Raw genomic sequence first — 15,814 nt, 5'->3', positions numbered from 1 at the left:
CAGGCCCCCTGCATTGGGAGCACCGAGTCTTAACCACTGGACCACCAGTGAAGTCCCCTCTCACATTTTAAAATAATCAAAAATAATTTCGCCCTAAAGACTAATGCTTTCTGCTACCACAAATCTCTGTGAATTCAAAGGGAGAAGTTCATGTAATGCAAGCTCTTCCTCCTTCCCTCAAGATCCAACTGAAAGGGGAAGCGATAGGGTAGGCTAGAAAAGATGGCGGAGACTAACTCAAATGAAAGAGTTTTCTGGAAAGAGGAGCCTACAGTTGAGCCTGGTGTCCCTTGAGTGAACAGTAGGGATCAAAAACCATACTTGTAGGACTCCAGAACTACTAAGCTGAAAGGACCTTATAGCTTATTGATGGGATAAATTTGACAGATGAAGCAACGATACAGAGATGAAGAGACTCGCCAGAAGAAAAGCCACAAGAAGGATCCAAGTTTCCTGACTTCAGGTTGCTGCCACTTTCCACCTGTTTGTGCAGGTTCTAGTCCCACGTCTGGTGGAGAAAGCAGTGAGAACCCCATGAGAAACGGTGTCCTCCAGGCTTGTGGTTGCCAAAGGGGAGTGGGGATGGGGGAGGGAAGGATTGGGAGTATGGGATTAGCAGATGCAAACTCTTATATATAGGATGAATAAACAACAAGGTCCTACTGTATAGCACAACTATATTCAATATCCTGTGATAAACCATAATGGAAAAGAATATGAAAAAGAATATATATATGCATAACTGAGTCACTTTGTTATACAGAAATTAATACAACATTGTAAATCAACTATTTTTCAATAAAATTTAAAAAAAAAAGAAACGATGTTCTCTTGCTATGTAGATGGCTACCCCACAAGCAGGTTTTGATAAGGGGATTCTTTTAGGAAAGAAGGCGCTAAAGAATTCAAAGGAATAATTCTCTTGACAATATCATCACTCTATAACTTCATCTATTTAATGCTGATCTGACTCTTAATTCTCAGAGAATCTGCCTTGGTCAAAAAGTTTAGAAACTTTTTCCAAAAAGAAAGACTTAAGAAGCTTTTTGAATTAAAAAAGATAGTCTATTTGTGGGTTAGTAAGGCATTTAAGAGAAAAATCATTACTAGGTATTTTACAGCTGTTACATAAGATGTGGCATTTTTTAATTCAGTGGTAGCTTGTCTTCTGATTTATTCATTCAACAAACATGTTTTGAGCAACTAATATATGCATTTTGGGACCACATGCGTATTTGGGAATGAAAGACAAAGACTGATTGAGTGTGTCTGTGCATATATCTATAAGGCAAGGGAGTGTGTGTGTGATAAAGTGGAGAGAAGAGGGGAAGGAGGGCTAAGGAGAAGAAGACAAACAGCTAGGAGGATCTGGGTGTGGGAGAGTCAGTGTGATTTGGGGAGTGAGGGGGATGGATAGGTAGATGGGGCCGGAGCGTGGAAGACTGAAAATGTCCGACTCAGGGATTAAACTTGCTTAGGTGGGCAATAGAGAAGTGCTCTTGATTTCTGGGCAAGGAATGACAAAATTCTGGGGATGTGTGCAGGAGAAAGGAGACACTAAAGGCAGTAACGGTAATTAGGAAATAACCACAATAGCCTAGCTAATGAACCATTTCTAGAACGAGGATGGTGGCAGTGGGAAGGGAAACGAAAGAGTGGATGTGATAGCTAAGTGATCTTTCAGTCTGTCTAACTGACAGAGAAGTGAAGTAATCTCCCTCCATCACTTAGAGCTACTCTAAACCCAGTAAGCATTGCCCGTTGTCATTTGAGAATACAAAGCACTCAAAAAGGTACAATTTAACACAACTTAAAATTGATACCAAAGGAACAGACCGTATCATGATCAGCCTTTGATTCATTTACCCTGCATCTTAAAGACCCAGGGTCTTTAACGCTCACTCTGGCTAAGGAAGGGGGTCCTTAGGCCTTGTACAACTCTGTATCCTTGTCGAAAGTGTACCTTTCCATCAGAAGAGAAAAAAGTGACAACTGTGTCCTAACCTATCCTCACTAGGAACTACCTACTGGGGAAACTGCTCATACAAGAGGAGGAAAAAGGTCAAATTAGAAAGTTATCACTTATAACTTTTCATGCTGCATTCATGTGGAAAAACTTGTGCTTTGCCAAGCCCATTCCTACCTATTTTCTCATTTTCCCTAAAGCAGTCATGAAGGTACTAAGAGTGAGAATTACTGGCCCCATTTTATAAAAGACAAGGTTTGACGCCTGCCCATGGGCACATGAGAGTTACAAGGACCAGAGTCTCCGAACTCCCACCACAGGGCTCTTACCACCATGCCTTGCAACCCAATCACTACATGGCCTTAGTTAAAGGAAAGCCATCTGAACTCTACAAGATTTAAAATAGACGCTGGTTGGATAAGATGTGAATGCTGTGAAAATCCAGGCAGGGGAGTAGATAAAGGTTGCCCAGAAAATGTCCTCCACTGAATGAAACACAATCCAGAGCCCAGCTGGGAATTCCATTGCCGCCATGGGTTTTGGAATTGTTTATTTCTATTCATTGGCTCAAATTTTTCATTCCTGTCCTTGTCTCTTCTTGTCTACCTCCTTTTCTCTCTCTCTCTCATTTCTCCTAGCAGCCAGTGACCCTCTCTGCACATACACATGCCTCGGCATCTAATACCACTCTCTAAAAATACATCTCGCAAGCATAGTCTCCTGCAAGGTGGCACAACTTAAAAGTGATACCAAAGGAACAGACTGTATCATGATCAGCTTTTGATTCATTTACCCCGTGTCTTAAAGACCCAGAAATAAAATAAACAGTTCACAGGGAAAAAAAATTAATGCAAAATGAGAGACTCTTTCAAGTGGCATTTTCCAGCCCAGTTTTTGCGGTGGGCTTATGTAATCAGGCATAATGATCTGCACATGTTTGGTTACACTATTTCAGAAATGATTCCCAGCCCACCAGATGACGTCAGAGGGGCCAACGTTGACCCCCCAGAGTCTGAGTGCTGCTCTCTTCTGTGCTACCCAATTAGGAAAGAAAGATGCCAAATAGCAGAACTGTCAGCCCCACTTCCTGCCCAGTCATGTAGAATTTCTGCAGTTCTCTTTCTGAGTGCGTCCATAGTCTCCTCCCCACACTCTTATACTTTCCTCATGTTCCTCTCTTCCACTTACATACAGAGCAAAACTTTTACTGGAAAGACCGATCTTCTAGCTCAAAAAGATCCAGGCAATGGATAAATGCCTATGTGCTTGAACCTCCCCATACAAACACAGAACAACTTAATTCATTTGGAATCCATTTTTGAGAACATAATTCTCCACCATGGTATCTTGGATTTCTTCTAAACAGGCATCTGACAAGTCAGGCATGAATACAGAAATAATAATTAGTATAAGCACAAGAAGGGAAAAATCCCTCTGCTCTGGAAACCCTTTCTAAAAAAGGGACACAGGTGCCCAGAGTATGTTTAACAGGGTCAGCTCTAACTTCCCTCCTTCCCTCCCAGAGAGGAGCTTGATAAATATTATATAAACTCAGAGGAGATTCTGCCTAAGGAAGGTAGAAAATAAAGAATTCCTAATTGGAAGGGGCCTTAAAAGTCACCAAGACAGTCATCACCTGGTACTTAACTCCCTTCTACAACATCCTTACCAAGTAGTTAGCCAAACAATGTCTGAATGCACCAATGATGGGGAATTCTTGGCTTCCAGAGGCAAAAGATCCCTTCTTTGGACAACTCTGACTGCATCTTAGAAAGGCCCTTGAGATGTTGAAGTGAAATCTGTTTCCCTGAATCTTCTACTCAGTGATCTATCCTACCTCCCTTTAGATCATTCACGATGAATCCAATCTCTCTCACTGACGACAGTGTGTCTTAAACTATTACTTACCAGCCAAACCTTCTCTTTAATGGGCTAAGAATTCGTAATTTTTTCAACCGTTCCTCATCTGATGAAACAGCTGGTATCCTCTTGCTTCCTTCCAGTCTGGCCATTGTCATATATGATTTCACCAATGCAGGGTTAAAAAGCTACCACCTTTTTCATTGTAGATACCATACCTCAATTAGTATAGGCTAGAATTACATCAACACACTATGCCTACCTTTCCTTCCCTCCATCCCAAATTTATTTTAATCCTAACAACAGAAACAACAACAAAAAATCCTCACCATCATCCAATCATAGTTTTCTTAGACAGTTCTAAGCCAACAGTTCTACTGGAGCATCTTATGACCTCTAAAAGCCCAGGAAATCACCTCTGATCTAAAGAACAGCCTCCTTTTCCAGGCTGCCCTCTTGTCCCAGCTTGCTGTCACCGCTGCTGAGATAGCGGACGATTGATCTGAGAAATCAAGTTGGATTGCTGTCCCAAATCTACACTCGATTCTCCTTGTGTCTGTCTGATCGATTTCACTCTGTGCGACATAGCTTGTCGCTATGAATTTTCATGCTAGTCAGGAGCCGCCAGCGCACCCAAGAACAAGTAGAAGATGGTCTGCACCCCTCCCCATCCCTCAGCATACCCAGCCTCTGTGTTAATTTTTTTTAATCATCCTTAGATGGGAGAAAGGTGTTTTTTTTTTTAAGACCACAGACCTGGATGCAATGGATTTCGGCTACTGGTTTTTCTCCCCAGGTTCCCAGGCCCCCGCTTGTGGGGACGTTTCCTACCACTGTTGTACTAGGTGTCACCTGTTTAGCAGCCCCTCTCAGCTGAATGCATGTGGCCGCAGGTGCCATGCAAACACTGATTGTGTGTGACAGCCCTAGACGCCAGCTGCCTGCATGAAGCCTGCCCAATCGCCACTTTTTTTGAGGGTAGAATGCTGCCGATGGCATGACCGATACAGAAACAAGAAATAGGTGACCGTAAAGCTAAGAAGTCCTACTAAGTGGCATTCTGAGCCCTATGGCTTTGAACTAATTGATAGTGATAGAATAAAAACAAAGGGTTGGGGGGGAGCCTTGTTTTCTTACACTGATGCCCTGCGGACTGTACATCTGACTGGCTGCGAGTCCGTCACTGTATCCTCCTGTCTGGCTGATAACATGGCGAAGGGTATCCACCTAAACAGATGAACAACAACAGAGAGGAAATTAGTCAGGGAGATGCAGGGAAAGGGAGGCACATCATCATCACACAGGCTACCATTTGGGCTTGCCAAATTAATGCGATCACTGGAGACATTCTTCCTGGGAAAGGAACCATTAGGAGGAGGCTGGGCCTCCTCTCTACGCCGAATCCACTATCTTTTCTGATCTCAGTAAGCAAGACAGAAAAATGGTCAAAGAAAGCTGGGATTCCCAACACTGAAACTAATTCAACAATGCTGCATGAGACGGCAGGGACTGGGTGATAGAGGGGCTGAGAGTGGGGAGAGTGAAGGGATTTTCCCTGCCCTCCGGATCATCCTATCTAACTTCTTTGCTGGGGATCCTACAAAAGTCAAGGTTCTGTGTAGAGGGGCTTGGCCAGGCCCCTCACAGAGAGAGCAGTGTGCGACTAATGTTGTCTTTCTGAGGACTTAAATGATGGCCAGCTGTTTAGTCATTTGACCAAAGTCTCACCGTATCTCCTCAAACTTGTTTCCAGGTAATGTTTCCTGAGCAGGGGGCTGAATCACCAGCCAGTTGGTCTCTTCCAGGCATGTAATGCTTCCCGCTCCTCTGGCAGGGTGGGAGCCTGGATGGGCTTGGCTCAGAACTTCCCTAGCGATTCTGACCCAGAGCACAGGACCTCACCCTGTCACATCAGGCTGTGTGCTGACACAGGAGGATGGCTTCTGAGCTCTCGTGAAGGCAAGCTGCTGACTAGGGAGCACTGAGGGTTTACACCACACGCTTGATTTTTGTTTCCCAGCGTGGACTTATAGACTCATCACCAGAAACCCAAATCCCTTGACCTCAAGGATGACTATGAAGATGAGTTTAGTCAACCTGGCTGGGTGTTTTTAAAGGTTAAAATGAAAACGTGAGATACTAAGGTATGTGCCTAGTCATTCATGACCTCTATATTGGGCAAATGTTGAGTGTGGAAAAGCAACAGACAAGAGAGGGACCTGAAAAGTGAACTGATGGACTCAACTCCTCCTCTCTTTCCCTTTCATGAGCAAAGAATACACTTGGTCCACTTGCCTGACGGGCCTTAGTCACCTCACCCTGTGCTTGCCGCTCTCCTGCCTTCCTATGTGACTGACAAGCCAGAGCCAAACGCATTCACAAAGTGTGGACAAGATTCCCCACGACAATGGTTGTCTTTGATTCGGTTTGGTTGTTGGTAAGGTTTTGTTTCTACATCTCTCTCTGTCTGTCCATCTCTCTCTCTGGACAGAAGCAGGAGGTGCCAATCCGACTGAGGGCTCTTGGACGCTAAAGCATTCACCTGGCGGCACATTGGCTGGGTCCCTACCTGTGATTGCACGTTGGCTCCAACCTGGGCCCCTTGGTAAGAATCCCCATTGAGTGACTGCACGCTCATGAACAAATCTCCAGAGTTTGACATGTTAAAAGAACTGGAAGAACCTGGAAAGGAAAGAGTGAGGCACCTGAATCACAGAAAGGAAAAGGCTTAACCCCTGCAACTAACAGCCAAGAGGAAGAATGACATGCAAAGCAACCCCCCCAAATAAAAACTAAAATCAAAACAACATCAATAGAGTCTGGTTAGTAGCATGAAGAACAGAGCAAGCAATAAAGGGTGCATATCATTCATGTTATGCGAAGCCCACATCTCACTGCAAGTTGCCCATAGGTCTGCTTCCCCTTAGCAGCTTCAAGCTGAGAAAGGAAACATGTATTCTTCTCAACTTGCTCTGTTTGAATTGAAGACAGTCTCCAGACCCAGGGTCTCTCTTTCATGCCTCTAAAATTCTAGGATTGGCTGGGGGACTGTGGGCTGGAAACTACAGGCTGGTCAATGGTACTTCTGCCACCACGATGGAGCATGTGAGCTATCAGCTGGATTCTAAATAAACTAACGCTACACCCATCTACTCTCACATGGGGAGCAGCACCTGGGAGGGGAGGGCATGAAGGCAACGCTGCACAGTAGGGCTGGCCCTGTGATATGAGTCACCAACATTCCTGATTTCTAGAAAGAAGGTGATGTTCCCTGCTGGGTGGCAAACAGTCCAAGAGAACCATGAAGACTGCAAAAATAAGTGAGAATAATATGGTCTTCTCTGCCACCTGCCATTTTGGAGGAAGATGAGACAGAAAATGGACCAGGAATTCTCAAGCATGCATGAAATATGAAATGACAGTAATAATAATAATAATAATAATAATAATAATAAAGTGAGTCTCCAGAAGAGTAGTTAACTATCTGCTTTCACCTCCTAGAGTTGAAACTTTCTCCAAGACTTAGCCTGTAGGCACCACCCGGGTTCCACTGGTTCCACTGTGATAAACCTAGTCCCCCCTCAACCTAAACACAAGGCCGTGGAAAAGCTTAATATTATTCTGAAGCCATCGTGCAGCTCAGTGCATTAGGAAAGAAAGCTCAACGTGCAAGGTTTGGTTAAAACATGACGTTAGCCTGGAAAAGGAGAGACCTCAGGGACCCAGGTCAGTTCCACTCTATTGTTTCCATCCCTATATTGCTCAAATTGCACTCCTGCCCTTGAATTCTGAGACAGCCATCATCCGTGTGGAATCGCCCAACAATGATTCATGCCCCAGCTCTGACTCTCTTTTATCCTGAAATAGGGATTTGTGCCATCCTAGAGAGCTGTCTCGCCTCATATGAAGAGCTGCAGCTAAGCTGAACAGAAGGTTTTTTTGTTCCATGGCAGGACCACTTAACTAGCAATGACTTCTAAACTCTGCCACTCTCCTCAACTATTCATGGTATCCTCATCCTTCAAAGGCAAGAGCCATTTAGAGGAACCAAATTATTTACTTGAGGACAATTTACTTGGGGACAACCTCAAGTTAAGGAACATCTCCATTCTGCTTTGTTCTTTGAGGTGTTCATCCATATGCAAGGAACCAGCTGAGTATTTTGCTACACAGCCGGATCCTCTACTCTTAACTCCCTTCTCATAGGAAAAAGGGATTGCTTTCTTTGGGGGATGGGGGACAACTCAAGCACCAACCAAAGAACTATGACATCCTGATAACTCTGAAACATGTCCTATGTATGTCATCTGGCACACATTTCTCAGTTTAGCTTCTCTGAAAGGAACTAGAAAAGTTGGATCTTAGGCAAAATAGGTACAAGATTTGACCAGGTGTGGCTTACACCCAATCAGTGGGCAGAGGCTTTGGCCTGGACCTTCCTTCCATTAATGTGGTGCAAATCTTTCAAACAGTGCCCCCCAACGTATGGGTGAAGCAGTGCGTAGCACAGATCACATTCGTATGTTAAGATATTTAAGACCCAGGCATCTATGTCCTAGTTACATCCTTCTCAAATCCTTCTTTTAACCACAGCAATATAACCTAAATATTAAAAGCCATTTTATAATAAGTATTACAACACATGCTCACGGGTAGATGTCATCAGAACCAAGAACTGGCAGCTCTAAGAACCCAACTTATAATTGTTTATATGATATCAGAATTTTTTTTCCCCCGAGAGTATTCAGTTTGAAGCCCAGGTATCTTATTTCTCTCCCATCCAAATACCATGTAATAAATATACACTCTACATGCTTGGTTGGTGGTTTATTGGAAATTATCACACAGACTGAGAAATGGGAGAAACTTCCAAAGGGCTACACTGATGCCAAGGAACATGGCACCCACAGAACCATGAAGCACGGAATGTGCCATTTACAAGATATACACTGCAATTGACACAGATGATTTAAAAAATATATGTGCATAGATAAATTGTAAATATGTCTGGCTGCCTAATGTACATAGAGATAAATATGCACATATCAATGTACTTCATGTACAAATGCATTTGAATCAGAGCAGTAATTGCAGAAGGAGTCCCTGTGCTTTTGGCCATGCTGTTTCAGCATTTCATTGTCTCTGTACACCCACGTACAACACCGCCATGGCCTCTGCTTCTCTGATAAGTAACTAGAGGCAGCGATTTCACTGAGGAAAGAGACCAGGTGTCACAAATACTGCAATAGGCAGACACATCCACACAAACATCTAAGTAATGAGGGGAAGACTCATTCTTCATCTGGCACTGGAAGTTGGAAAGAACTTATCCTGGATTGGATAACCTCCTGGGAAGGATGTGATTCATAGACAAATAGCATGTGGGCTCTCTCGGAGGTGCTGTGGAATTCTCAAAGAACTAAAACAGAATTACCTGGCTTGCTGAGAAGGTCAGCCTGGAACCTTACCTGCAGGTGGCTATAAAGTGATGGCAATGACTTAAAATGGCACATTTTAAGACGTGCTTGCCAGTTAAAAGGTTCTGAATTTGCCTTGGAAAGACAGGCAGTAGCTCATTTAAGCCGTAATCCAGACAGCTGGGGCATGTACAAAGCTAAACTTGCACTCAACTAGACAGAGAAGCGATAGATCACCTACAGATTCTGATGCATTTGCTCTTGCAAACACGATGTGGAGATGTGCTAACAGCCATTTTCATAAAAGGCAATTTCCTGAACACTCTGTTTCTACTCTAAAGAGTCTCCAAGAGAATTACATTTGTTCAGGGGGAAAAAAAAAACCCCAAATTCAGTTAACTTCAAAATCCAAAAAATAGAATACTAATGATAATATCTCAATCTAGAGCAGGGTTTCTTGACCTTGGCACTATTCACATTTTGGGCCAGATAATTCTTGGCTGCAGAGGAATATCTTACGCATTGTAGGACAGTCAAACACATCCCTGGTCTCCATCTAATAGATGCCAGGAACATCCATCCCCCTACAACTGTGACAGCCAAAAATGGTAACTTTACCAAAATTGAGAACCAATGACCTAGAACAAGAATGAATTTACTTTTTCTTCCTAAAGAACTTGAGGTGTTTTAAAAGTATTAGCTCATTATAACTCACAGCATTTTTAGGAAGCAGATGGATGGCAAGTATTGTCTTAATTTCTGCAATCTAGAAATCAAGGCTTCACACAGATTAGGTGGCCAGTCTGATCATATTGGACTCTATTGGCCTCCTATACCATTTGGAGGCTCAAAGATAGAGTCTCTTTGCTGGATGTAAGCTTAATTATATTATGCTCACTTCTCTGTTTTTCATGATTTTTCCCTCCAAATTAAAATAAAACCATTGTTACTTTCTACTCAGGGCAAAGTACAAGAGGGAAAGGTTATCTGGTTCAATGGGAAACCAGATAACCTTCAGTAGGTGTGCAAGTCCAGGTTCTAGAGTTCCAATTCCAGGAGGCTGTGTTTTCATTTTCCACAAGGGAAGAAACATAGGAAGAAAGAACACAGCAGAAAACATCAAGGGGATAAATTCTTTCACTGGTTTTAAAAAACAAAACCATGAGGGTTCCGATGGCTTTACTAGAAGTGTCAGTCAACTTCTCTGGATGTGTTACCTCCTCTCTAACCATGTGTACTATACATAAACTTCTCTTAGGAAGCCAGTGTCCAGGGTCTTAATATGATAACCTTCCACCAACCCAGAAAAACACCAAACTTCCTATGAGGGGCATAATAAGAATATGTTAAAGGGCTTGCTGCTAACTAATGTCATGGCTGAATCTACTGTTGTCCTTGACACACACAAACACGTACAACTAAGCAAAATAATTCAGGGCTTCCCTGGTGGCGCAGTGGTTGAGAGCCCGCCTGCCGATGCAGGGGACACGGGTTCATGCCCCGGTCCGGGAAGATCCCACATGCTGTGGAGCGGCTGGGCTCGTGAGCCATGGCCGCTGGGCCTGCGCGTCCGGAGCCTGTGCTCCGCAACGGGAGAGGCCACAACAGTGAGAGGCCCGTGTACCGCAAAAAAAAAAAAAAAAAAAAAAAAAAGAATTCAAATCTGTGGGTTCTGAGCCTCAAAAACATGGGGATTGCTTAGCTAATCACAGATCCTGCTAAGATATCAATGCTGATGCTATGCCACAGAAAATATCTGTAACTCATAAGCCAATTTCTTTCTTCTTAGGTATTAAAATGTTCTCTAACCTTCCAAAATAGATAATCCAACCTTCCTAAAAGGGCCTTATTTTTCTGAGATATTAATTCTTGCTTTCATAATCTCATCAAAAATAGGAAATTGAGAAGGTGTCACTTTAGGTCACTCCAAAAGAATTATGGACCCAGAGTTATTAACTATTGCTTCAGTTGGTCCCCATTTTTGTTTCTTTTTTTTCAAAACTTAATTTTCTTGTCTTCTCTCTATTCTTCCTCCTTGCTCCATCCATTGTGCCCAACTCTGCTGGTGTAAAATATGAAGCATTCCAAGTATCTCAAAATACTTGTTAATTCCTCACAGGCCCTAGCCCTACGTGATTTTTATGAATTATGCTTAAGGAAATAGGAGGCCAGGCATATATCAACAAACAGGAATATTTAGAAGAGGCCTAAATAAAGATACTGAAGTACTGCTCTCCATACAAAAGCCTCTAGAAGGAATAAGATTTACTTGCAAAATATCTTCCTTGCAGTAGAAATGAGTATTTATATTTAGTAAAGCTTCTGGAAAAAACTTCTGCTTCGATACTGAGGATATAAAAAGTTCCCAGGTTCCAGAACTCTAAGCTCAACTAAAATATATTTTCACTTCCTAACCTCTTATTTAAAACTTGCTATTTCAATTATTATTTACCCTTCGGACTTATCAAAGAGCTGGTATACAACATTATAAACACCCTATGTGCAAAGCTGAAACATTTTAAAGTTCTCCCTCTATCTGTGTAGCGATTTGGGTTGTGTTAAGAGCAAAGAAAAGACAGAAAAACCCATTTATAACTTTTCCTGTTAAACCATTTATCTTTTAAAATTCCATGCTATTGCACATATACAATAGTATTTTCTTTTGTCTCTATTTTAGAAAAAGTACTACAAAGGGGTTCCTCTGCATATTATTTCTAACAACTTAGGCACCACTGGAAAGCTTAGCTCAAATTTTCCATAATAATTTACTCTGTGCTCAGAATAGTCACATGAAGTTTAAGCCACCAGAAAAATTCCTTAGAAAACTGTAATCACATACTGATATTCCAAGAGAGCCAAAATAATTCTTAAACGCAGATGAGGGGGTTAAAATGCTCACTTTTCTCTTTTCAAGTGCTTTAGGAAAGAATAAAAAGTTAGGGATTTAGTAATGAAGGGAGTCCACGGGGCCCTTCTAAAGACTGTTCATAAATCATGCTAAGCCATCTGCGACGCAGATATATCAGGGACAGGAAAAAGTCATTTTGATATCTGTTTTGCATTATGATAACCTTTGCAAGAGTATCGAATGTGTTTTTGCTAATATTGACAGAATTGTACTTCTTCCAAAGAGACAAGTGAAAATGTCTGCCTAGCAGTACAATTCAACTAGTGTTGCTGGGTCTGAAATGCTTAATAATTGACCAGATGGGGAAGAAGGAAACTCTCTAGTTATTGAACCTGTTAGCCTTGATCCTTTGTCAATCATACCATGATGAGAAGAGAAGGAAACACACACACACACACACACACACACACACACACACACACACACAAAACCTCAAAAAGCAAATATGCTCTCCATGGTTACCTAATCTGGAGTGCTGGGAAAAATGAAACCCGATTGAATTCTACATTGTCTTACCATATCCATGTTTACAAAGCCCAGGCCACTCTTCATGCATGATTCCATTTAAACAAAAGAAAGCTGTGATGGTACAGCCCAGTGACTTGGAGAACTTTATGATAAAAAATTAGAAGCATCTAGAAGCTCACAGAAGACATTAGTGTGTGGAGCCTTACATGTCTCCAATAACAATCTACCACAGGGTAGAAAGAGGACTTATTTTAGTGGGCAAACAAGCGGGGAGGTCAAAGACACCACATACCCCCAAATGTTAGAAATTAGATTTAAAAGTCATATTATGATCTAACATATTTAATTTGTGACCCTTTAAACTTGGGGCATCAATTTTCTTAGATATGTACCCCACAGCCAAAATCAATGCATCTGGTTCATTATGGGGAGAAATATCTTAATCTAACTTATTTAATAAAGCCTTATTTAATAAGAAATATTTCTGCTTTTCCCTTTAAAAAAAAAAGCACCAACATGCATGCCTTCCATAGCATACAAACACCAAGGTTATATTTTTTATGCATTACTGATTATTTTTTCACATGTGGCAATTAAGAACTGGTGGTACAAGGCACACCCCCAAAATATATTATGTTAGCCTAACTCTGAAATTAGTGATACAATGCACATTTACTAAAATAAAACCAGGAGCACAGCACATGACTGATACTGTAACAGAGAAACTGGAATCTGAATCATTTGAATTAATGACTGGCAATTTTCTTTTGTAGTTTACATAAAGAAAACCAACACAATAAAACGGTAAAGAACGACAACTATAAAAAATGGATAGCAATCACCATAGTTGGCTTTGCAGACCAGCACATTTTAATAAGATATTTAAAGAAGAGTGAATATTCCTTCAAAGAATGCATGCTCGTAGATGACCCAGACATCATGTGATAGGAACAGCAAAATAGATAAGGGCAACAACTTTATATGAGACAGACTAAATGCCTGAACCCCAAGGGACTATCTCAAAGTATTAAGTCGAGCTTACTTATTAGAATCTCTGAAAGGAGAATTTAGAGGTCTCCTCATCAAAGCCAACCAATTGACCTCTGTCCAACTTAAAGAGACACATCAGTGCAAACCCTCAGACAAGTCCATCTTATAAACAGCAAAACACATCGCTTTTTGGAAATGAAAAGAAAAACCCAAAGTCGCATCAACAGTAAAAAAGACAATCAAGTACATAAATCAACCCATCCATAGCCTAAAGAATTAAAAGAAAACCCCAGTGTAGGAAAAGCACATATAAAAATGGAGAACATTTCCCCCAATTCAAAGAAAAAACTAACCAGCTGAATTGGGAGTTGACGGTGAGTTAGCTTGGCTTCCATGGGCTGACACATTGGTAGCAGTGACAGCTGTTTTGGCAGCATAAATATTGGCTTCCTCTTGAAATTTACCTATGTTCTTCTTGTACCGGATTCGTTTATTTCCAAACCAGTTTGATACCTAGAGCGGTTTAAAAGAAGACGAGAAAGTTACCAGTTCATCCTGCACAAACATCACAGAAGAAAAGGAAGAGCTTATGAGAGGGTTGAAGAGGGAGGCTAATTGGTCTCATCCTAGCTCTGATTTTGCAACATCGATTAAAAGATCTGAAGGAAGGGCTTGGAGAGGAGCAACTATATAAAATGAGATTCTCTTGCTTAATATAGCACAATCTAGCAAAAACACTGTGACAAAGATTTTTCTAGGGAGGAGCTGCTCATTTAACTAGGACCCTTGTAGTTTAGGGCAAGCATTTTAAATCTGCTTACCTCTTAAGTATAGGACACTAAAATAAACCTAGCATTTCAGGAGAAATGCCCGTTACTTACCAATGCTAAAGCTGACTTTGGGCAATCAAAATATACAGACCTTTAAATATCCAAATAAATCTATATCAACATATGGGTGCTTTCATGGATGGATTAATTTCACATTTTTATTAGTTAAATAACTTTAATATGGACTAGATTCTTAGCTGCATTGTACTACTGACCTTAGGATCAATATAATTCAATCCAATAAATTTCACTAAGTATTTTGTGCAAAGCTTGGTGTTATCTACATGAGGAAAAACGGAAGCCTAGCACTGATTATTCCTTTGAATTCCAGGCTTTAAATGTTAACACCAATACACAAAATAAACGTAATTTACTTTCATTTGTTAACTTATTTCCTTCATGTGGCTCACAGCGGCTGTCCTGGCTTGATTCTACGCCCATTCTCTTTATACCAAGACCTCTGCCAGACACAAGTGGAGACACAGTGAAATTCAAGTTTTACTCCCATAATCCTGCCTTAGGAAGGAGAGTTTTATACCCCATATTTCAGATGTGATTTCAAACTAAAATATTGTGGTTTTATACAATTACAAAACAAACCATGAATTTGGTGAGAGAAGGAGAAGTTGGTAACACACGTGCCACAGCTTACATGTAATTTAATTTAACCCAACAATGGCAGATAAAGAAAATTCTTGCAAAACTACACTTATTTTTAAAGTGCATTAGCTAAATTTAAAAATCTTATAAGGCTATCCCTCATAGACCTATACAGCTCAATACTGCAGCAGAAATGCCAAGCCTCTGTTATAAAAATCAAAACATAGCATTGCAATATTAGTAAACAAGAAAGAAAAAAACTCAAGAGAAAATGCTTTATTTATTGTAAATGCTGGTGCCTACAGAAACAGAGTTAAACTGGAAGAGGAAGGGCATTTCTGGGTCCATTTAGGGACCACTGCCTATCTAATTTCACTCCCAAACTCATGCTTTTCTTGATGTAACTTTCACTATTCATAGGAATCAATCATCATTGTGGTTGGGTTTTGACTTCTAAGTGGGATAGAGAGAGAGGAAAAGAGGCAGGGAGATTTTTTCTGAGGTAACTGGATGAGCTGGAAGAAAGGGGGAAAGATGAAGGAAGTTTGGAACGACTTTTGAGGAGGAAAGAAAATGCCTGTGGTCCAATAAATTGGCTACATGAGAGAAGGTGAGAAGGAAGAGGGTGGAGAAGGGACCGGTCCTGGGATGATTCCTTTCTACAGGAGAATAGATGCTCATGCAGGGAAGATGCTGGGTCAGTTCAGGCATTTCCTGCATCGTCCATTAGGGGGATGTCACATGCCCTGAACAATGTATAGAATCAGTGTTTTCA

At 41.4% G+C, this 15,814-nt stretch overlaps 1 protein-coding gene across 3 annotated transcripts in view; it reads right to left on the bottom strand.

Moving 5' to 3' along the window:
* Window positions 1-15,814, bottom strand: part of PBX1 (PBX homeobox 1) — a gene marked incomplete at both ends in the record, with an annotated part of 274,714 nt that overhangs the window by 17,771 nt on the left and 241,129 nt on the right. Inside the window, 3 exons of one of the 3 annotated variants that reach the window (XM_079719482.1) lie at window positions 4,964-5,053; window positions 6,396-6,508; window positions 13,963-14,122. In XM_079719482.1, coding sequence (XP_079575608.1) covers window positions 4,964-5,053; window positions 6,396-6,508; window positions 13,963-14,122 — 363 coding nt within the window. Of the gene's footprint in view, window positions 1-4,963; window positions 5,054-6,395; window positions 6,509-13,962; window positions 14,123-15,814 lie in introns of those variants that run through there. The other 2 variants (XM_079719483.1, XM_079719484.1) reach the window with 2 other exon arrangements.

The sequence above is a fragment of the Hyperoodon ampullatus genome (assembly GCF_949752795.1).
Source record: "Hyperoodon ampullatus genome assembly, chromosome: 2".
Taxonomy (NCBI): Eukaryota; Metazoa; Chordata; class Mammalia; order Artiodactyla; family Ziphiidae; genus Hyperoodon; species Hyperoodon ampullatus.
The sequence above is the reverse complement of the archived record's forward strand: the minus strand, read 5'-3'. Positions and strand labels throughout refer to the sequence as shown.